The sequence below is a fragment of the Ictidomys tridecemlineatus genome, chromosome 14 (assembly GCF_052094955.1).
Source record: "Ictidomys tridecemlineatus isolate mIctTri1 chromosome 14, mIctTri1.hap1, whole genome shotgun sequence".
Taxonomy (NCBI): Eukaryota; Metazoa; Chordata; class Mammalia; order Rodentia; family Sciuridae; genus Ictidomys; species Ictidomys tridecemlineatus.
The window spans coordinates 55,855,256-55,879,729 of record NC_135490.1 but is presented as its reverse complement, the minus strand read 5'-3'; the positions used below and the strand labels follow the sequence as shown (position 1 = coordinate 55,879,729).

Genomic DNA, 24,474 nt, shown 5'->3' with positions numbered 1-24,474 from the left:
TTCTCAACACTCTGTCTCAAAAAGTAAAAAACATTTGGGATGTGGCTCATTGGTAGAGCACCTCAGGATTCACTCCCCAGATTAGCAAAAAAAAAAAAAAAAAGAGAGAGAGAGAGAGAGAGAGAGAGAAAGAAAGAAAGAAAAAGAAAAGCCAGGCATGGTGGTACATGCCTATAATCCCAGCAGCTCAGGAGGCTGAGGCAGGAGGGTCACAAGTTCAAAGCCAGTCTCACAACAAGAAGGCTCTAAGCAATTCAGTGAGACTCTGTCTCTAATAAAATACAAAATAGGGCTAGGGATGTGGCTCAGTGGTTGAGTGTTCCTGAGTTCAATCCCTGGTACCCCCTTCCCCTAAAAAAGATTCTAACAAAATAAAAATATTCTAATATTTCTTAATCCTTTTAAAGCTCACAAACATGAGAATCTGAAGAAAAGCATTGTCCTTGTATCTATAAAAAGGACAATTATAAGAGATTTCACTGACAACCAATATCTATAATCCAACAAGAATAATGTCACATGCTTGAAAGACATGATAAATTCAAAAAAGGCCTTTCCTATAAAACCCAAAACTATATTTAATTACTATTATGTTTTTAAATGGTTGTCATGGATACCAGCCCAAAGCTTGAGAAGTAGAGATCAGGGCAAACATAGCATGAATTTGTCAGGCATAATGGCAGAATTAAAAGTCCTTAATAATTTTCAAGGAATATAATAGTTGCCAGACTAAAAAAAATAGAAAGCTATGAAGAGTTCTCTTTCTGAACATATTGCCCAAATAACACATGCTCGGCCAAGAGCAGTGATATACACCTGTAATTCCAGAAACTCGGGAGGCTGAGGCAGGAGGATTGCAAGTTCGAGGTCAGCTACAGCAATTCAAAACCCTAAGCAACTCAGCAGGATCCTGACTCAAAATAAAAATAGAAAAAAAAAGTTTTAAAGGGTGGCTGGGGAGGTGGCTCAGCAGTAAAGCAACCCTAGTTTCAATCCCCAGTACCAAAATAAAACAAAGATACATGCACTCCCTGTGTTAGAACAAGTGCTTATAACTATGCTGGCCAATGACAGCAAGGCAGTGCACACTGTAACAAAGCAGGTGGGAAGAAGCCGCTCAGTGCAGCGGGGGCCAATTGCACCCCAGATCCCATAACAGTGAGCCATTCTTAAAACATACAACTTGCTGTAGTCTTCATCCGCTCTTCTTTAACGGAGACCTACCTTTGAAGCCATTTGTCTAACATGATTGTTTTAGTAAGCAGGTCATTTGCTGACTTAAAGTTCTAGAAGAGCCATCTATCTATTCCCTGCCTGAGGCAGTGGGTAGTCTCCATAAAACAACTCAGAAAAAAAGCAGGCTTCAAAACCAGGATTCAGCTGCCGAATCTGAAATTACCCCAAACTCAGAACAAGACCTCTTTACAGTGCAATCCCATGAACACTTCTGCTGTCTTCTCCCCAAATCCAGGTTTAGGTAAGTCATACATGTTTACTTAGTATTAAACAGGAACCAGAAAATATACTTAATTTTCCAAGAAGCTTACTTCTTCAGTTGTTTCAGAAGGTTCTTCAGGTAAATCAGGAACCTAAAGAATTAGGGAGAGAAATGTAAACATTTTCAAGAAGCAAAAAATAATTGCAATGAGAAAGTTTCCTTTTGCCAGGCACAGTGACACATGCCTATAATCCCAGCAGTTTGGGAGGCAGGAGGATCCAGAGTTCAAAGGCAACCTCAGAAACTCAGCGAGGTCCTAAGCAACTCAGTGAGACCCTGTCTCTAAATAAAATACAGAAAAGGGCTGGGGATGTGGTTCAGTGGTTTAGTGCCCCTGAGTTCAATCCCTAATACTTAAAAAAAAAAAAAAAAAAAAAAAAAAGTTCCTTTCAACATGACACATCTAAGCTTAATAAAGCTGGACCAAGTGACTGATTGCTAACCCATTCCCAAGAAGGCCAGACAGGAAAATTATATATTATCATGTTAATACAGATTGATATAGAGTGTATATGAAACACAATTGAATTCTGTGTTTCATATACACTCTGTATCAACTTATCCCCAGATGGGATCTCATTATGTATATGCAAATACTCCAGAATAAAAAATCTGAAAACACCATCCCCTAAGCATTTCAGAAAAGAGCATACTCAACCTGTAATAGGTGTTGGCCACTCACAAAACATGGCATAATATGTCTTAAGCTACCTAACAGGAATGATTCACTTAAACGCTGTATATATTTAGTTTTCTTTTTTTTTTTTTTTTGCAGTACTAGGGATCTAACATGCTCTCAAACATGCTAGCAAGTGCTCTACCACTGAACTACATCATCGGCCCTTTCTTATTTCCTTTTTTTTTTTTTTTTTTAACAGTACTAGGTATTGAACTCAGACCCTCCCATACTGAGCTATATCCCCAGCCATTTTTTGTTTTGTTTTGTTTAACTTTGAGGCAGGGTCCAAGTTCCCCAGAGTAGCCTGGAACTTGTGATCCTCCTAGCTCAGCCTCTCAAGGAGCTGACAGGCATCCAACACTGTGCCCAGTGTAAACACTATACTTTACTTTTCTACATAATCAAATTTCTTCCTCAAAGAGAACAAAAGTATTTTCTATACCTGTTATCATTTATCCTACAGCTTTCTTCTGTTTGGTTCAGAACCTTAATATTAAATAAGTGATTTTTTTTAATATTTATTTTTTTTAGTTGGACACAATATCTTTATTTATTTTTTTGTGGTACTGAGGATTGAACCCAGGGCCTCACATGTGCTTGGCGATAAGTGATTTGTAATGAAGCTGATTGACTTTAAAAGGAGGTGGTGAGACACCATTTGGGTTAAGACATTCTTCACCTTTCCCCAATATACCACCTCACCCAGAGAACCCTGTTCCTCCCATGCACTGATACAATTCAGTAAGTGGTGTTAATCGAAAAACCTGTTTCTGGGAGGGCTGTTCAGCAGATGTCGAATCTTCAGCTTCGGTTAGAATCTTGGGCAAGTTCCGCCTCTTTGCAGCTTGTCTGTTGGTTGTTTCAAAAGATGTCTGACTTGTGTTTTCAAGCACCAATTCTTCATCACCCTGCTCAAAAAACAACATACAATTTCTAAAGAGACTTTGTATTGATTTTATTCTATTCTAATCACAATGATTTTTTTTTACTCTGATGGCATTTCAGTAGAAAAATATTAAGATATTATTACACCCAGAAAATGAAAGCAATATGTCCTTGAACAAGAAAATACGGGGCTTAACATCTTCCAGAAACAACCCTTATCCATCAAAGTTCTGGGATTCCCTCTGATAGACAAAAAGCTGATGGGGACCCTTTCCTTCTCTGACTAATCCCCAAGTTTCTCAGTAGGATAGGAAAAAAGAAAAAATTCTGAATGATATCCTTTCCTCCTTTTCAGCAAAAGAAAACGGCAGTACAAGGGACTTGCCTTCAAAGACCGTGCAAATAGAACATGTATAAAAAACATGCCTTTAAAAAAATTAGTTTTTAGTCATAGATGGGCACAATACCTTTATTCTATTTATTTATTTATTTTTATGTGGTGCTGAGGATCAAACCCAGGGTCTCACACATTCGAGGTGAACGCTCTACCCATGAGCTACAACCCCAGCCTCTATAAAACATGTGTTTGTAAGTGACCATGCAAGACTTCTATACCCAAAATGTGGCCTTGGTATCTGGTTATATATAAACATATTCTAGTTTTGAAACTCAAACTTTGACTTTCCATTTTAATTAATCACTCTAAGAGGCAAAGAATTTTATTCCAGAAAACTATTCTTCAATATTATCTATTAAAATGTTCTGTTAACAAAATAAATGTAGAGTTCTCAAATACATGCTCATTAGTTCAATGATTCCTTCCTTCTACAGCTACTAACCTAAGATAAAAAGTTCTCTTTATTAGTCTAAAATGTTCATCATTTGGTAGGGTTTCATCCCCTTTCCTTCTTCCTAAGAAAGCTAGCTGGGTGTGGTGATGCACGCCTATAATCCCAGCAACTGACAAGTTCAAGGCCAGTCTGGGCAACTTAATGAGACCCTGTCTCAAAATAAAAAATAAAAAGGGCTGGGTAAAGCACTCCTGAGCTCAATCTCCAGTACCAAAACAAAGCAAACAAAAAGAGAAAATTTGGTGGAAGGAGCATGGGGAAAGAGAATCAAGGGATCTTAATGCCAAGTAAATGGCCAAGCCCAGGCTGCCTCACTGCAAGCTACAATGTTAAAAGTTGACAGATTTTAATGTATGAGATGTCAAGATCATTGTACTGTCATATATAATTAATTTTTAAAAATTGACAGATTTTGACCCTCTCACATTGTGATTGTCATGTTCTTTGATAGTCCTCGGGGCCTTACTCATAACCACACCAACAGTTTAACCTGCCCAGGGCTTTCTGATGTCTCTACTAATCAGGTTAAAATATACACCAGTGTTACCAATGAAGACAGAGTCTAAAAACAAGGGGCAGAATGTCTAATTCATCTTGTGACCATTTCTGAGAGACAGATCAGGCCAAAATCAACCTATCAGATAGCTGGGCATGACAGTACACTCCAGTAGTCCCAGCTACTTGGGAAGCAGGGTAGGAGGAGTGCTTGAGCACAGGAGTTCCAGACCAGCCTAGGCAATATAGCCAGGCCCCATCTCAAAAATAAACGTACGTCTGTGTGAGTGTGTTTGTGCATCTGTATGTGTATATATAAAATCAACCTATCAATGTCTATCAACCACAAAACTGAAGAAAAGACAAACTCAAGTGAAATCACTACATAGAACAGTTGCATTTTATGTTGCCCATTTTTCACATTAATCTACCCTTGGTTATGTTATGACATATTTGTCATTATGAAATGAATAAAAACATCCCAGTTGACTCTGAGGTAAACATTATGGGCCTTACATATAAGATCTGTGGTCAGATACTCTACAATTTTTTTATGAATATTCTTTTTTCTCCAACTTAAAATTATAAACTTGGATTAGCAAATAACAAAATCTCCCCTTAATGACAAAGGAAAAAATAAACAAAGGATAATTAGACTTTTAAAACTGAGCCAAACATAATGAATATAATGTAAACTTAACACTTTAGAGATCTTACTTGAGGAAAGATGAGACTTTCTTCAAAATAGAAATTTATTCGATATTTTTCTCAAAGACTAGCTTGTAATAGTTTTGCCAAGATTACATTCTTTAGGTACCAAAACCACTTAACCACTTGATACACAATTATGATGAATAAACACTCATATATAGAGAGCCACCTTAGTGGCGACACCTATAATCCTAGCAACTCAGGAGGTTGAGGCAGGAGGATTTCAAATTCAAGACCAGCCTCAACAACTTAGTAAAATTCTAAACAACTTAGTGAAACCGTCTCAAAATAAAAAATAAAAAAGGGCTAGGGATATGGCTTAGTGGTAAAGTGCCCCTCACTCACATTCAAACAAAATAAAAAAGCAAGTCCTAGTGATGCACACGCCTGTAATCCCAGGAAGCAGATGGACTGCAAGTTTGAGGCCAGCCTCAGCAACTTAACAAGACTCTATTTCAAAATTAAATAAATAAAAAGAATGGGAATGTGTTCAGTGGTAAAGCATCCCTGGGTTCAATCCCTGGAACCAAAAATAATAGGTTCTAACTCTTGTCATGTGATACTCTGCATCACCTTGGGGTTCTTCCAGCAAGAAGGCCTCACCAGATATGGTTCTTAAACCTCCAGAACTATGAACTAAATAAACTCTTCTTTACACAATAAAACAAAAACACAAGCGATACACAGGGCTGGGGATGTAGTACCTGCCTGGTATGCATGAAACTCTGGCTTCCATCCTCAGCAATGCCCCCCCCACAAAAAAAACCAACCCACAAACCTACATATAATCATTATTAATGAAGACTTTGAAAAAACAAATAGTACTAATAGCCTAACATTTTCAATTTATAAAAAATATATAAAATAAAACAATTAATAATTGACTTCTGGGCTGGGGATATGGCTCAAGTGGTAGCGTGCTCGCCTGGCATGCATGTGGCCCAGGTTCGATCCTCAGCACCACATACAAACAAAGATGTTGTGTCCGCCAAGAACTAAAAAATAAATATTAAAAAAATAATAATAATAATTGACTTCTAATATAAAATGAGAATATTTTCTAACCCCAAGTTTGTGACCGCCGCTTAACTTCCAGGTTTCACCCGTCATTTGATAAAAGTGCTCTTCCAGTTTTTTCAATCTCATTTCCTGGTGAGGTTTTAAAACATTCTCTATGTATCTGCTGGCCTGTTTGAGAAAACAAAGTAGGTGTTGTTACTATTCATAAAAGTTCCTAAAAGTTTATATTGTCTACAAAGTTGTAAATAAAAGCCAGGGGGAAACTGAATTTTCACACTAATTCAATTTTACCTCATTTAGCATCATTTTCTAAAAATTCCAATTTGTATGTAATGCAAGCAAAAACAAATGTTTTATACTTAAGTGACATTGAACTTATATAAGTCTTTGTGTTTTCAATGCCAAAAATTTTTTTTAAAAATACATGGAGCTAAGGGTACTAAAGAACACAGAGTATTATCCCTAATTTCTAGGATCTAAGTCTGAGCAGTTTGTTCAAGACACAAAGCCTTCTCATGTTGTCAGATCTACAAGACATGAACTCATTCAGAAGAGTGTTAAATGTATACCCTGATATGGTAAAACAAAATATTTTGGGGATGGAAAGAACTGGAAGCTAAGCATGGGGGTGCCTTTAGTCCCAGCTATTTGGATCCCTTGACCCTACCAGTTTGAGACCAGCCTGAGCATCACAGCAAAACCAAAATCCTAAAGAGGACTGGGGATGTAGCTCAGTGGTAGGGCACTTGCCTAGCATACTCAAGGTCCTGGGTTTGATGCCCAATACCACACCACACACACACACACACACACACACAAAAAAAAAAAAAAAAGCCTAAAGAAAACAAAACTGAAAACTTTTGGAAATCACCCCAATACCACCATGGAAATAATAAAGAAATAGCCAAATTCCATCACTGATAAAACAAACAAACACCATAACCCCCAAACCACTACTATTACGAAGATAGGTAGAGGAGAGGTAACTGACTTAAGAGTCAGAAAGCTACACCTGAAAAGCTTACGCAGGAGGACAACAATAAGAAAGCAAGCCAGTGTTCTCCACAGACCCTAGAATAGCTCAGGAAGAAGAGATGTCAGATCCCTTGGCAGAGGTCCAGGGTGAGGTCACAGCTAAAGATAGGGAGGGATGGGGAAGCCATGCATGAAATGATTAATTTGTAATGAACTGAAGATTATGACTATTACAACTTGCTGCACCTGAGGCAATAGGGAAAAAAGAGGGGGGAGACAAAGTCCTACTATATCCCCAGACTCACTTCCCTACTACAGCCAGCCAGGGATGGAAGGTTTAATCTTTGTGAAAATAAACCAGAGAGAGTAATCACTGATCCCAGCCCATAGTGGACAGCATAAGTGAAGAGTACAACTGAGAATAAACTAAAAACGTAAATGCTGAAAGGTGAGAGTCACTTCCTCACTGGACTCAAAACTGTTGACCCTTAGGCTTTAACCCCTGAGGCAGGAGAGTGGAAGAGGCTTCTCTGGAGAAAGTAAATTGCAAAGGAGGTAACAAGAGATGCTGAGGAAGCTAAGTTCCTCCTCAAGCATCCTACAGTGAAGCCTGACAAGGGATATTCTGTCAAGCTCTGCCTATATACACAAAATTTCCAATAAGCATTTTTTTTTTTTTTTTTTGGTCCTGGGGATTGCACTCAGGGTCTTGTGCATGCAAGAGAAGCACTCTACCAACTGAGCCATATCCCCAGCCCTATTTTCTTTTTCTTTTTAATATTTATTTTTTAGTTGTAGTTGGACACAATACCTTTATTTTACTTATTTTTATGTGTTAGTGAGGCTGAAACCTAGTGAAAGGTCAATAAAATATGTACTTGTCACTCCGTTTTTCTGTATGCTTAACAAAACACTGTTGAAATCTTGAGAACTGTTTGCTAATCTTGTTCCCAGAATGTGCTGTCCCCAACTGCCAAACTGCAGAATGCACTCCCTCACTCGGTGGCAGGCAAACCGCCCACTCGCCCTGACCCACCAATGAACTTCCCTCCCTGCCCTCTCCAAGAAAAGTATATAAGCTCTGCTTAAGCTGTTCTCAGGGCTCTTTGCTCTATTCAAGTGAGCTCTGAGCCCCAGCATGCTGGACCCCCAATAAACCCCTTGCTGTTGCATGAGACAGTCTCTTGGTGGTCTCTTCCTCCGACGCTCGCCCGACCTTTACTCTAGGACCTCCCAAGTGCTAGGCAAGCACTCTGCAGCTGAACCATAACCCCAGCCCCCTATTTTCTTTTTTTATTGAGGTATAACTTATTTCTTCTTTTTTCCTTTGAGGTGTAACTTATAAACCATAAAAAACATAAACCTTATAGGAAAAGCTTGATAAATTTTTTAAAATGCATAAACCCAAGAAATCATCAGTTAGCTTTTTAAAAAATATTTATTTTTTAGTTATAGATGGACACAGTATGTTTATTTTTATGTGATGCTGAGGATCAAACCCAGTGCCTCACACATGGTAGGTGAGCGCTCTACCCTTGAGCCACAACCCCAGCCCATCAGTTAGCTTTTTAGTGTATCATTATTAAACATGAAGGAGCTGAGTCCAGTATTACTAGATGACTAAAGTAAAGTCTCCAATTTGAAAAACAGACTGAAATAGAAAAAAAGGAACTTGGAGAAATAGAGTGTATGCAAGAAAAAGAAAAACATTGTAAAATATACATATCAAACGACAAGATATTACATATATGTAACAAAAACAGGATATTAGAGAATAAGAAAGGTCAGGGCATAATTAGTCCGAAAATTAACATTATGACAGCTGAAATAATCAACTGAATTTCCCAGAAAGATCAAGAAGAAAAGATAAAACAACCTTGGGTTCAATTTCACTTTTACCTAATGGGAACTTCAGGAAAAAAGAGAGAGAAAAAAGAGGAAAAAGGAAATTATGCAGGAACTAATATAAGAAAATTTCACAGAACTAAAGGACACGTGTACCTATGTAAGGACCTTCTGGATTTGAAATGCAAAATAAAATAAACAAATGGAATCACAGTAAAATTTCAAAATCCCAAGGATAAAGTAAAGATTCTAAAAATTTCTAGAAAGGGACACAAAACTAATCATAAACACTGGCTCAAAAATGAAGATGAAATTTGGAGGATTATGATGTAATACTTCAAAACACCAACGACTTTTAATCTATAATCTTATATATCAAGTCAAGCTATCTATATACCAAGTTCAAGTATCAGAAAAGAAAAAAAATCATACATTTAAGAATTTAAAAATCTAAAAAAATTCCTTGTAGGGGCTGGGGTTGTGGCTCAGCGGGGTAGAGTGCCCGACTAACACATGCAAGGCCCTGGGTTCGATCCTCAGCACCACATAAAAATAAATAAAACAAAGGTACTGTGTCCAACTACAACTAAAAATTAAATATTAAAAATAATTCATTATATTACTAGGGACATGTCTGCACAGGCTGGGCAATTTACCATGTACATAGATAATATTGTGAGACACTGATTTATTAATCTTCCTCTGCCCAAAGACAAAGCATAGGAATAAAGTTTCTAGACTCATTTGCCAAACAATAGAATCCAAATTTACATAGTCTTGGGAATTATAGATACATTTAGGAATCAGCATGCAGCTAGCATACAGAAGGAATTATGGTTACTAATTAGCATGCAAGGCTTTGAAATTAACATTATTTCCAAAAGAGATAACATTAAACTTCAGAAATTCAAATATATATATGCTCCTGGACTTACAACTGAAGTACATCCTGATAAAAAACCTAGGTTAGGTTGAAAAACTTTTGTTTGGGTATTGAGAATTGAACCTGGAGGTGCTTTAACCAAAGAGCTAAATCCATAATCCATTTATTTATTTATTTGTTTGTTTGTTTGTTTAGTATTCAGGACTGAATTCAGTGTTGCCTAACCACTGAGCCATATCCTAAGTCCTTTTTATTTTGAGTCAGGATCTCACTAAGTTGTTTAGGGCCTCACTGAGCTGCTGAAGCTGGCCTCGAACTATTTTGTTGTTGTTCTTTTGAGATATTCATGACAGTAGCTGTATTTTGGCATATTATACATACATGGAGTATAACTTATTCTGATTAGGATCCTATTCTTGTGGTTGTACATGATGTGGGATTACACTAGTCCTGTATTTATATATAAGAATAGGAAAGCTACATCCAATTAGTTCTACTGTCTTCCCTATTCCCATACTCCTCCCTTCCCTTCATTCTCCTTTATCTAGTCCAATGAGCTTCTATTCTTTCCCTGCCCACCCTCCCTTGTTGTGGATAAGCATCCACATATCAGAGAGAACATTAGCCTTTATTTTGGGGGGATTGGCTTATTTCACTCAGCATGATGTTCTCCACTTCCATCCATTTACTGGTAAATGCCATTTCATTCTTTTTGGCTGAGTAATATTCCATTGTGTATATATACCACATTTTTAATCCAATCATCTGTTGAAGGACACTACGGTTGGTTCCGTAACTTGGCTATTGTGAATTGAGCTGCTACGAACATTGATGTGGCTGCGTCACTGTAATATGCTGATTTTAAGTCCTTTGGGTATGAACCAAGGAATGGGATAACTGGATCAAATGATGGTTCCATTCCAAGTTTTCTAAAGACTCTCCATACTGCTTTCCAAAGTGGTTGCACCAATCAGCAGTCCCACAAGCAGTGCATGAGTGTACCTTTCCCCCCGACATTCTCGCCAACATTTATTGTTACTTTTATTCTTTATAATTGCTGGCCTTGAACTTGTGATCCTTCTGCCCCAGCCTCCCGAGTTGCTGGGGTTACAGGCATGCACCATCATGCCCAGCCTGAAAATATTTTAAGTTGAAATGTATTTAATACAACTAACCCACAGAACATCATAGCTTGACCTAGCCTACATTAAACATGACCAGGCCAGGTCTAGCAGTAACACCTGTAATCGTAGCTACTTCCAAGGCCAAGGCAGGAGGATCACAAATTCAAAGCCAACCTTAGCAACTTAGGAAGACCCTATCTCAAAAATAAAAAGAGCTAAGGAGGGCTGGGGTTGTGACTCAGCAGTAGAGCGCTCGCCTTGAATGTGAGAGACCGGGTTCAATCCTCAGCACCACATAAAAATAAATAAATAAAATAAAGATATTGCGCAGCTATAACTAAAAAAAAATAAAATTAAAAAATTGAAAAAATGGCTAAGTACAGAGCTCAGTAGTAGAACACTCCCAAGGGTAGGCCCTGGGTTAAATCCTCAGTACTAGGTGGGGGGAAAATGTAATCAGAACCCTACATTAGCCTGCATTTGGGCAAAATCCTTTAAAACAGAGCCTATTTTTTAATAAAGGGTCGAATATGTCATATGATTTATTGACTACCATGTTGAAAGTGAAATATAGAATGATTACATGGTACTCAAAGTTATGTTCTACTGAATGTGTAATGCTTTCACATCATCATAAAGTCAAAATATCAAACATCACAGACTATGTATTTATAACAGAACTTCTTAGAAAAGATCTAGGGAAGACTCTTTCACTGTTAATAATGCAGGTCAGGATGGAAAGAAATGTAGTAATTCCTAGGGTCTCACTTCAATAAGTAAAGAGGAACCATTTGTAGCCTTTGTTTACTTAAAAAGGAGTATCTGGGGGCCAGGGTTGTAGCTCAGAGGGAGCACTTGCCTAACATGTGTGAAGCATGGGGTTCAATCCCTGGCACCACATAAAAATAAAAACAAATAGAATAAAGGTATTGTGTCCATCTACAGCTAAAAAAAAAAAAAATTAAAGTTTGAAAAAAAAAAAAAGGAGTATCTGGGGTTGGGAGTATAGTTCAGTGGTAGAGCACCTGCCTAGGATAAGGGTTCCATCCCCAGCACCGCACAGAAAAAGTCTAAAAACAGAAAAAGATATCTGTTCTGTAGATATTAAAATAATAATACCCTTATACAAAGGTCTTATAAAGGGTTAATATTTAGGTGAATGTCCACAGGCATATCTTCTTTCACAAAAATCAGTCATCAAACTGGCGATTACCTTACACAGCAAGGTCAAAAAAATAACTTAAGATACTTATCACATGCTAAATGCAATTTCAAGCTATGGTAACCAGTCTCTAATAGAATGTAAAGACAGAAGTAGTGCCCAGAAAAAAAAGCTAGCTGTAAACACCTAATTTAAAAAAAGAAAAGAAAGAGGCTGGGCAATGTAGCTCAGTGGTAGAGCACTTGCCTAGCGTGCACAAAACCCTGGGCTCAATCCTCAGCTACACACACACACACACACACACACACACACACACACACACACACACACACACACAGGATCTCAAATCAATCTGTTAATGCTACTCCATAAAAGAACAAACTAGTGGTGTCACGCACCTGTGATACCAGTGACTTGGGAGGCTGAGGTGGGAGTATTACAAAAATTAAGGCAAGCCTGAGAAATTTAGAAACACTGTTTCAAAAATAAATTTAAAACAAAACAAAATGCCAGGGATATAGCTCAGTGGTACAGCACCACTGGGTTTAATCCCAGTACCAAAAATAATAATAGTAATAATAATACACATTAATAGAATCAAAGAGGAAAAGCAAGTGCTCATTTCAATTAAAGAAAAAAAAAATGGTTTAAGCCAGGCTCGATTACACCTGTAATTCCAGCAGTTTAGTGCAAAGCCAGCCTCAGCAAGGCCCTAAGCAACTTAGTGAAACCCTGTCTCAAAATAAAAAATTAAGGCCTACAGATGTGCTTAAATCGTTTGTATAAGAGGTTCCACCTCTAATACAAAAAAAAAAAAAAATTGACAAAATCCAATACACAATGTTCAAAAATCAAGAACAGAAGAAAATCTGCTCAATATAATACAGAGAATTTACAAAAACCCATAGCAAGGGCTGGGGCTGTAGTGTAGTGGTCAAGCACTTGCCTAGCATGTGTGAGGCACTGAGTTCAATTCTCAGCACCACATAAATAAATAAAAGTATAAAAAATACAATAACATTAAAAAAAAAAACCACAAAGTTGTTCTGAGTTTTACTTTACTTTCTCCTATGATAAAGTTCTCTTGCATAGCAATAAATAAATAAATAAAATTAAAAACACGCATAGCTAACATCATATTCAATGGTAAAAGAATAAAACAGGGCTGGAGATATGGCTCAAGAGGTAGCACGCTTGCCTGGCATGAGCAGGGTGCTGGGTTCGATTCTCAGCACCACATAAAAATAAAAAAAATAAAGATGTGTCCACTGAAAACTAAAAAAATAAATAACAAAATGTTTCTTAAAAAAAAAAAAATTTTCCCTATACAAAAAGTAGAAACAATGCAAATGTTCATCAACAAATGAGTGAACAAACAAATTTTGGTACATCAATACAACAGAATATCATTCAACCATCAAAAGGATGCTACAGGATGAATGAACCTGTAAAATATTATGCTAAATTAAAGAAGTCACACAGAAAAAGTTAACATGTTATAATTATAGGAAATATCCAGAACAGGTAATCCATACAAACATAAAGCAGATTAGTGGTTGCTAGAGAATAGGAGGAGAGGGTAATGGGGTATAAGTGTTTAATGGGCTGAGGGGTTTTCTTGAGGTGATAAAACTGTTTTAGAACTAGAGAGGTACTAAGTAGCTGCACAACCCTGTGAATATACTAAACATTACTGAGCTGGGCATGGTAGTGCCTGTATTTAACCCCAATGGTTAAAGATACAGGAGGATCGAAAGTTCAAAGCCAACCTCAGCAACAGAACGCACTCAGCAACTCAGTGATACTCTGTCTCTAAATAAAATACAAAATATGGCTGGGGATGTGGCTTAGTAGTCAAGTGCCCCTGAGTTCAATCTCCAGTACCCCAAAATGGTTACTAAATTATACATTTTAAAATAATCAATCTTAAAATCACGAACCTGTACACTTTAAAATCATCAACTTTGGGCTGGGGATGTGGCTCAAGCAGTAGCACACTCATGCGTGCTGCCTGGGTTTGATCCTCAGCAGCACATACAAACAAAGATGTTGAGTCCGTGGAAAACTAAAAAATAAATATTAAAAAAAAAAAATCATCAATTTTGGGCTGGGGTTGTGGCTCAGTGCTAGAGCACTCATTTATCATGTATGAGGCACTGGGTTTGATCCTCAGGATCACATAAAAATAAAATATAGTGTCCACCTAAAACTAAAAAATACATATTTAAAAAAAAAGGTCAGGAGTTGTGGCTCAGTGTTTGAGCGGTTGTCTAGTATATGTGAGGCACTAGGTTCGATCCCCAGCACCACATAAAAATAAACAAATAAAGGTATATATATATATTAGTATTATATATAGTATTAACATATATATATATAAATGTCCATCTATAACTAAAAAAAATTTTTTAAATCAACTTTAAAATCATTAATTTGCCCTGAATATAATTTTTAAAAATCTAAGTAGAAAACACAGAAAGCAACAGACTTCAGTTATAAATGCCCCAGATGTTTTTGTTTTCTAAAATGTTTTACTCTCTAAAAATGACACTTTACCTTTTCAATGTGCCTCTTGTTTTCTCACAAATTTTTGTGTTTTCTTAAACTTCTACTAACAACATCAAAGCATAAGTGTTATTTTACTCTCTAGAAATTATGTTTTACCTTTTCACCCTGTGCCTCTTGTTGTTTTTTCCTCACAAGTTTTTGTCTTTCCTCATTCTTCTCTTCTTCTTCTAAAACATCAAAATCATAAACATGCTTTTTAATTCCCAAGTATCAATAAGTCACATGGAACAGTCTGTAGATTTTAACATTTTTGAAGAGACAAGTAGCCTTTGAAAAACGAATTATATTTTTTCAAGTAATGAAAATGAAGTACATGCAAACACTTGGAAATATAGAAATCTGCATAAAATCTTAAAGGCTCTGTTCTGAAACAATTCTCCACTATGCATTATTGTATGTAATAGTTTCTGCTAAAGAGGCTTCCAGAATATTTTCATGAGTTTTCTTCTGCAGGTCCCAAAAGGGTTTCAGCAGCTCTGAGGCACAGCATGGAAACCCATTACTGCAATGTGAAGTGTAGAATGCTGCACTTCAGGCATGAAGTGTCATCTGTTGCCATTAAACATGATAGTAAAAGTCCCTAAAGGTATGTGTGCTTGTCAGCTCTTAAAATGACTGATCCAATATTAGGTTACTTTCCACTGAATGAGAAGAAAAAATATTTTTGCTCCTCTCTTTTTTTTCCTTCTGGTACTAGGGATTGAATCCAGGGGCACTCTACCTCTGAGCTGCATCCCCAGTGCTTTTAATTTTTATTTTGAGACAAAGTCTTGTTAAATTGCCTGGATAGCCTTGAACTTGCAATTTTCCTGCTTCACCCTCCTGAGTTGCTGGAATTACAGGCATGTGCCACTACTCCCAATTCCCTTTTAAGTATGTAGCTTGATTCTTTTGTTTGTCTTTTCTTTTTTTTCTTTTTTTGCAGTACAGGGAATTAAACCCAGGGCCTCAACACATGCAAGGCAAGCACTCTACCACTTAGGAATCTCAGATGGGAGCATCTGAAGTTCGAGACCAGCCTGGGCAAATTAGTTAGACTCTCAAAATCTATAAATAAATAAATTTTTAAATCCAACTGAGTCATTTTAAGTTTAAGAAGCCAAACAACTTCCAAAGGGGGGGGGGGAATTATGACTGGGAAACCCTGAAACATCTGTGTTGTCACTTATGTTTGGATTGAAAAGGATTACCAAATGGATGCTTGTTTGGTAGCGGGAATTGAACCCAGAAGTCCTTAAGCACTGAGCCACATCTCCAGCACTTTTTACATTTTATTTAGACACAGGCTCTTACCAAGTTGCTCCAGGCTTCACTAAATTGCTGACACTGGTTTTAAACTTTCGATCTTCTGCCTCAGCCTCCCAAGCCCCTGGGATTATAGGGATATACCACTGGATTTTTTCATGAATAATGCAAAAAGCTTTGATTTAAGCACTGCTCATTTTCTTATTTATTTACATTTAAATAAACAACTTTTAATAATGTACCAAATTCATTACTGGTGACCTTTTTCCTAATTGCATATAAAATGTAGCTCAGTAGTAGAGCACTTACCTAGCATGTGCAAGGCCCTGGGTTCAATCCCCAGTACCACCCCCCAAAAGATAAAATATAAAAAAAAATTTAAGATTCATCTGTTCTAAGGCCAAGTACAATACTGGAGTGTTTTTTGGGGGGAGGAGGTGTGAGGATGGCCTTAGGCCTGAGTCTAAGCAACTCCATTTTAAAAACTGTGGTTTGAAACCTGCAGTCTCACCAGGTACACCCACAGAGCCCTCCAGAAAGGCCTCAAACAAGTTACTTCCCCTCACCCTGATAAATAGATGAAGCCCCAGGAAGGCTGATAAGAGGGAAAGGCAAGAAGATCAGGGTGGAGACCACTAGACCAGATTTTTCTGACCCCAGGGTAAATGATGTCACTGAGAAATCCAGTGGTAGCTAATAAGGACTTAAAGGGGGGTCAAAAACAAAGCAAATGAACAGGGAGTCAGCGAGCCCAAACAAGGATATAGTCGAGCTGGAGAGCCTGATGAGGACCCGACATTCCCATCACTTGTCATCCCTCGCTCCTGATCCTCTGCGTGCGTGCGTGATCCTCACTGCTCTCAAATTCTACCACCTGTCTGGACCTTGGTGAGAGCCACAATTTCTCCCCAGACCCTCTCCTCAACCAGTGGTCCACTCCACGCCAGAAAAAGCTGGCCTTGGTTCTGGACCTGATCACTGCGGTCTGAGTGAGTGTGCATCTACTGGACATAAAGCTTAAGGCTTAAGACTTCTGATCTGACATTTGAACTTAGCCCGCAAAGGGAATATCTGTCATTAGCCTGTAATGATTAAGTGTGTTTTGCAGTGCTTAGAATTAATCTAGAATTGTTAGCTGTGAATTGTCAATTGATAACAGTGCCTAGCATTAAGGATTGTCGTTTTCTTGATTAAGAACCTATAGAGTGAAATTGTATTGAGTAATTTGAGTGAATAAAGCATTGAAAGGGGCAGAAGCACATGGACATTCTTTTTTTCTCCCCTCGACTACATACATCGCAATTTTGCCTCCTCGAGACAGCGGGGTACGGGGGATTGAACTCAGGGGCACTCAACCACTGAGCCACATCCCAGCCATTTTTTGTATTTTATTTAGAGACAAGGTCTCATTGAGTTGCTTAGTGCCTGTTGCTGAGGCTGGCTTTGAACTCTAGATCCTTCTGCCTCAGCCTCCTGAGCCGATGAGATTATGGGCATGCACCACCATGCCCGGCACAATATGGTTTTAAAAGGCTTCTATAGAAAATCATTAATTCTTAAAATGTGGTAAATAAACACAATGGAATACTGAGCCTTAAAGAAGAATGAAATTATGGCATTTGCAGGTAAATGGATAGAGCTGAAGACGAAATAAGCCAATCTCAAAACACCAAAGGCCAAATGTTTTCTCTGACATGCAGATTCTGATCCATAAAGGAGGAGGGGGAGGGGGAGGAGTGGCTAAGGAAGAATGGAGGAACTTTGGATTAGGCAGAGGGGAATGAGGGGAGGGCAGGAGGTGTGGGGGTGGGAAGCATGGTGGAATGAGAGGGACATTATTACCCTATGTACATGTATGATTGTACAAACGGTGTGACTCCTAACAGCCAAATGAGAAGTTGTGCTCCATTTGTGTACGATGAGTTGAAATGTGTTCTGCTGTCATGTGTTTTTAACTAATTAGAACAAATTTTTTAAAAAAATCATAAACTCTAGGGCTGGGGTTGGGGCTCAGTAGTAGAGCACTCACCTCACACATGTGAAACCCTGGGTTCAATCCTCAGCACCACAAACAAAAATAAATAAGTGAAATAAAGGTGCTGTATCCAACTACAACTAAAATAAAAATAAATATTTTTTAAAGAATCATAAACTCTCACTTGCCCAAACAGAAACAAAAATAGAATGAACATGATTTCCTAAGCACCCAACTATATACAGGACCTAAGTGCCTGAAGAAAAACTGCTGTAATTGCAATAAAAAATTAGGATGAAAGGGTGTTAGAGATTAATGGCAGATATACCTACTCATTGTATAATGTTTTACAAATTGTATGTATCAAATAGTTAAGTAACACAAATGCACAATTTAAAATTAGAGAATTTAGAATGTAACAAACTTAAAAATGACAGAGCTTCAAAAATATATATAAGGAAAATGTAGTTTCTCATTAAAATGTTGGAATTTATAATCCATTCAAAATAATCATCAAGGTCATATGCCATGGCATACACCTGTAATCTCACCAACTCAGGAGGCCAAGCTTCAGTAACTCAGAAAAGTCCTCAGCAACTTAATGAGATGCTCTCTCAAATAAATAAAAAACAAAAAAATAATAACAAAACAAAATAATCGTCAATATAGTTATACATTAATCAAATTAATGGAAAACTGGCTATTATTGTGTAATATTGTAGAATAAGTAAAGAAAGTTGAATAGAAAAGTTTAAAGGGTAGCATAAATAAACTTACCTTTCAGATAAGCTTGGGAAGATTTAAATGAGTTAATCAATGAGTTAGCCATGGAAATAATTAAAGTAAGGAGAGCAAGCAGCAAGAAAACTCGGCCACACAGCATGAAGAGATCTTTAATTCCTTTTAAAGAAACAAAAATTAAAATTAAACACACTTTTCTTGGTAAGAATAACAGAAGATTATTTGTATAAAAATAAAATTAAGTTATGCAACTGTCTTAGGATTTCTTCCAAATATTCTCCTTTGTGCACTAAAATTCATCATGGTTGTCATTACCAGAATAAGTTTTCAGAAACTAATTCTAGATAAACATCTTCTGGTATAATTATGGTGATCAGCTATATTATAAATATCATAATAATCAATAATGTATAAGTCGTGCTTTCCTTTCTACCCAGAGAAGAGGAAAAATTCGTTTACATAACTGGAAATCAAACTATGAGAGTATCACCTCATCCAATTCTATTAAATATAGTTATTCTTTTAGGACATGGTGTCACACACATGTAATCCCAGCAGCTCAGGAGGCTAAGGAAGGAAGATTGCAAATTCAAGGCCATCCTCAGTAATTTAGAAAGGCCCCATGTAACTTAGCAAGACCATTTCAAAATAAAAAATAAAAAGGGAGGGCTGGGGCTTTAGCTCAGTGGTAAAGCGCTTGCCTTTCATGTGTGAGGCACTAGGTTGGATCCTCAGCACCACATGAAAATAAATATACTTTATATTCATCTACAACTAAATAAATATTAATAAATAAATAAATGAGGGCTGGGGATATGGCTCAGTGGTAAACACCCCTAGGCTCATCCTTGACACCAAAAAAAAAAAAAAAGGTTACCTGGCAGAGATTTGAATGAACCATGATACCAACATGATCAGGGCTCATAGTTTGTCTTAACTAAAGATTAAAAAAGGAATTACAAAAATGTATAGACTTAAATGTTTTATTTTTAACAGAAAACAGATGTTATTCCTTCTTTTATAAACTGCAATTTAAAATTGTTTTAGAGATCTTTTTTCTTTTCACATCACAGCTCCTCCAACTTTTGAGGGTAGTAACTATTGATTCAGATGTTTGATGGAACACATAAATAAACCTGGGTTATCTTTGGCCATTACAAAAGCAATATAATACCTAGAGTACTATTACATAGAAAAATCATTGAGTTGTGGGATGTTTCATAATATAGAAGCAAAATGGATATATCACATAGGAACATGAAAAAAAATAGATTTGTGTGTACTACTTTCAAGTTAAAAATGTTTAAATAAAGGTTTATTTGGTACCTAAACTCTAGAAACCAAAAGCAGGGCACTTTGAAAGATAATAAATTTGAGGAAGCAGTCTCAAAATATTTAGCTTAAGTACAAGTAAAATGTATTGGTAGGAAGTTGGGGATATAACTCAGTGGTAGAGCATCCTAGGGTTCAATCCCCAGCACTGTAAAAGAAAATTTTTAAAAAGAATCCAAAGGAAATTACCAGTTCACAACAAAGGATTCTAGGAAAAAGTGTTAATTAAGTTAGTCAAATAAAAATTTCAGGAACTATGAGCTCTACCAGGAGCCCACTTGCAATTTCTGGAACTCTTAACCTAGCTTTATTAATTTAGACAATAAATTCTGAGAATACAAAAACAAATTAGATGTGGTTGCTACCCTCAAGAAGTATATTTCCCAGAGATCAGAGCTGATGGGGGAACAGGTCTCCTTTGATAAGCTAAGCAGTGTCCTTCTCATTGACTAGTGATTTAAATATCAGGGTGAAGTAGAAAGATTCTAAAGGAGCCGGGCATGGTAGCATATGCCTGTAATCCCAGTGACTCAGGAGGCCAAGGCAGAAGGATCTCAAGTTTGAGGCCAACCTTGGCAATTTAATAAGCTTCCTTAAAATAAAACACTAAAAGAACTCAGGACATGGCTCAGTAGTAAAACTAAATGCTGAAGGAATAGAGGAATGACTGCTGTAAAGGCAAGGAAGCAGGTGAATTTTGTAATAAAAGATGAGTGTAAATTTCACTTCTCTGCATATCATCTGTGTAAAGGTCTTGATATCTTTCAATACAGCTTGAGTAAGGAGAGTCTTGTAAATTTTTTAAAAGTATTTTATTTCACTTCTTATTTCAAGCAACATTTTGGGCCCTGACTTCTAGAGGAGAGGAGGAAGTGTTGAAAAAGAATGGAGATATACAAGGATAATGATCTGAGTGTAAGAAGAGAGGCTGACATGTGAACTAATTATAAAAACAAAAAACAATTCCTGACCCTCCACACCCCTACAATTTTCCTTCCAGTTTTCTCTTCACCAACAGCACTACTAACAAAATTCAAATGTCTGGACCCATGTTCTGTAGCCCAGCATTGGCAGGAAAGAAATCAGGTTTATTCAAGGCCAGCCCTAAAGATGATACAGGGGGTAACTCTTTCAATCTCTAACATGCTGGGCTCAGGAGGGTGAAGGGTTGTTATGGTGAGATAAGGAAGCAGGGAGGCTACAGGCTGTGTGGGTCCTTCCTCAATAAGGGTCAAAGCCTTATCACAATGGATTTTTGACCTCTTGCAGTTAGTTACCAAGGAAGAGTGTTACAAAGACCATCAAAGTTCTCTGAATCAAAATAAAGTATTCAGGTGAGGGGCTGGGGATGTGGCTCAAGCGGTAGCGGGCTTGCCTGGCATGCGTGCGGCCCCGGGTTCGATCCTCAGCACCACATACCAACAAAGATGTTGTGTCTGCCAAAAAAATGAAATATTGAAAATTCTTTCTTTCTTTCTCTCTCTCTCTCTCTCTCTCTCTCTCTCTCTCTCTCTCTCTCTCTCTCTCTCTCTCCCCCCTCTCTCACTCTCTTTAAAAAAAAAAAAAAAGTATTCAGGTGAGGCCTCTCCTCAGAATTTGGATTATCCTTGGAGTTTAGAACTCCAGGTAAAAAAGAAAGTAATGCCAAAGGATTAGGAAGGGAAGGTGAAAGTAATCCTGCTAGGACAACTTTCAGAAATTACAAATCCCTGTTACAAATCCCCTAGGCAGGAGTCATGCTTGAATTCTTCCTTTCCCTCACTCCAAACTTCAATCCATCAACAGAGCTGTGGATTCTACTTTGTCAATATACCAAATCTTTCCAAATCTGTTACCCTGGTCCAGACCATCATCACGGGATATACAAGGATAATCTGCCTCACGGCTTTCAACTGTAGGTTCCTTTCAAAACATTCTCCACCGAGAGTCCACAATGACCTTTTCAAGAAGTCACTTCTCTTCCCGGTCTCAGTGCCCTGGGGGCTTAGACGCTCAGGGTACTCGGGCAATCAACCAGATAACAGACTGCACTTCGTGATTGGCTGATCATTGGGGTTGAACAAATATTTTTATCTTGAGACTCCCACGGCCAACCCCAGTCCTTGATCTCGCCACAATGACCTTCATCTTTTTTCCTCCGATGTTCCATGATCCTTTGGCCTGGAATACCCTCCCCCTCCCCCCCACTGGCTTTTCACGGTTCTCCACCACATAAATAGAGCTCTACTTAAATTCCTCAGAAAGCTTTCATCCTATCAACCTGCTGGGGTCCTTCCCAGCACTCGTCAGAGTTCTGAGTGTACAGTGCTCTGTCCCCTCAGGCCTCGCCTCTAGTCCCCTCCCTCCCCCACCAATCTTGGCCCCATCTGCAGGGAACCCGGTCGGACCCGGAGTCGGCTCGGGCCGACGGGGCCGGGCGCGGGGCAGTCTGGGAATCGTAGTCCCCGCCGCCCGGAGGCGCCGCGCCAGGAACCAGGCCATTCTACACGACATTCACATGAAAACTTCCCAGCTGTGAGCGCCACGCGGGGGAAGCCGACCTTACCTAAGTCCGGGATCCCACGCCGGAGCTCCAGACACAAAAGGGGGAGCGCAGAGAGCAAGAAAATGCCCACGACCCCTCGAGCAGCCATAGCGGCGGCCGCCCCGCGACCCGGAGCAGAGCCCGCCCCTTCCGGAAGCGCCTTCTCGGAGGGCGGAGCGGAGTCCTTCCTACCCCGGGAACTTGATGGGGACCGGACCCCGAGGCTGGCTCCTCGGTCAGGCTGAGCTAAGCCCCCTCTGGTTTTGAACTCATAGTTCTGGTCTCAGAAGAAATTCAGGTCAGCGCCCCATCACTTGAGGTCCAGGGTTCTTAGGGTGGTGGCCTTCTGGAGGCTGCGCAAGCTGCCGGTCTGTCTTGACTGTGTCGTCTAAAAAGAGCTCTCGAGAGTGAAGTAAGATGAAGGGAAAGTGTACGAGCAGTTGACCTTGTGAGGAAGTGGCCTGGCTCCTTACTTTTTGATAGTAGGAGGTGATTGTGAGCTTTCAGATCCTAGCTACTAAGCAGCATATCTCCCCAGCAGCTCCTGCGGCTTCTGTTGAAGTGGGGCCTGGCACCAAATACCTGCCCATTCCCACACACCCTAATGCCTGATACTGTACACCTGCCACCCTTTCCTCTCCTTTTCAGTTTTGCCTTCTCGTGTTACTGTTAATGACTGAACCTGAGCCTCATTTTATGACCTCATTGCCATCCCATGACTCACCTCTGGTACTACTCTGAACCTACAGCTCAGTTAGGCTATGGAGGTCCTCCCAAACAACAAGATTTCATATTCAAAATTCCCTTTTCCAGCCGGGCATGGGGTGAATGGCTGTAATCCCAATGGGAGGCAAAAGGATAGCAAGTTCTAGGCCAGCCTGGACAATAGCAAAACCCTGTCTCAAGTGAAATTTTTAAAGAGCTTTTAATTAGCTCACTTGTAGGGTGCCCCAGGTTTAATCCCACAGCAACAACATAATTTCCCTTTTATGACCAATTCATCAACCTCCCACTCACCTTTCTATTTGTTTTGTAGTACCCAGATTGAACCCTCTGAGCTATATCCCCAAACTTTTCAAAAGCTCATCTTGAGATAGGATCTTGCTAAATATCCAAAGATGTCCTCAAATTTGTAACTTTACTGCCTCAGCCTTTGTAGTGGCTGGGATTACAGGCCTAGCCACCACACCTGGCCTCACCCTTTGATTTAGTTCAAGTAACATTGAATGCCATGCCTTGCCTAGTACTATATAACTCAAGGAAGTTCAAATATGTGAGTTATTGGATATGTCCTCAAGAAACAGCTTAGCTAGGTGTGGTGGTGCCCATCCCCAATACTGCAAAAAAGAAAAACAAACACAGAAACATGATTTGGTGGGAAATACATCCCTGTAAACACATAAATACAATGCAGTACCTGTATGCTCTGACAGGTTATGTACTACAGAACCATATGCTGTAGACTGGGGAAGCAGTTCATAAGCAGATATACCTAAAGTGTGCTTTAAAAGTTAGAAATTAGAAGTTAGGAATTTGGGCAGCAGGATCTTAAGAGAAAGCATGGGATTTCAAATTTAGGAAACAGTGCAGATGAACCACCAGTAATTAAAATATTGTGCAGTTTAAGCAAGTACTCTACCACTGAGCAATACTCCCAACCCCCTGTTGCTGCAGTTTAAAGATTGAATAGAAGTGCTTAGAGGTAGGTTGGAGCAAAGATCACAAAAACTGCTTTGTGTGAGAGGGCCAGATTTTTTTAAAATATTTTTTTAGTTGTAGATGGACACAATACCTTTATTTATTTTTATGTGGTGCTGAGGATCGAACCCAGTGCCTCACACACACAAGGCACACGCTCTACCACTAAGCCACAACCCCAGCCCCAAAACTACTTTGTGTATAGGCCAAGACCTTAGTCTGCAAAAAGGTGCAAAGCAGGGCTAGGGATGTGGCTCAGTGGT

The 24,474-nt window shown here is 38.7% G+C and overlaps 1 protein-coding gene and 1 long non-coding RNA gene across 8 annotated transcripts in view; one reads left to right on the top strand and one right to left on the bottom strand.

Annotated features, from left to right (window-relative positions):
- Ubxn8 (UBX domain protein 8) overlaps positions 1–23,038 on the bottom strand; it is a 33,076-nt gene extending 10,038 nt beyond the window's left edge. The window contains exons 1-7 of one of the 7 annotated variants that reach the window (XM_013365220.3): positions 22,535–22,623; positions 21,365–21,425; positions 18,694–18,816; positions 14,793–14,863; positions 6,185–6,307; positions 2,942–3,085; positions 1,548–1,589 (exon numbers count right to left, since the gene is read on the bottom strand). In XM_013365220.3, coding sequence (XP_013220674.1) covers positions 1,548–1,589; positions 2,942–3,085; positions 6,185–6,307; positions 14,793–14,863; positions 18,694–18,816; positions 21,365–21,371 — 510 coding nt within the window. In that variant the 5' untranslated portion in view covers positions 21,372–21,425; positions 22,535–22,623. Of the gene's footprint in view, positions 1–1,547; positions 1,590–2,941; positions 3,089–6,184; positions 6,308–14,792; positions 14,864–18,693; positions 18,817–21,364; positions 21,426–22,534 lie in introns of all 7 variants that reach the window. The other 6 variants (XM_021720271.3, XM_005340378.5, XM_013365221.3 and 3 more) reach the window with 6 other exon arrangements.
- Positions 14,859–15,771, top strand: LOC144370434 (uncharacterized). Its single transcript, XR_013430402.1, has 2 exons — positions 14,859–15,282; positions 15,622–15,771. It is a non-coding gene; the product is annotated as an uncharacterized LOC144370434 (long non-coding RNA).
- Positions 23,039–24,474: the final 1,436 nt, after the last annotated feature.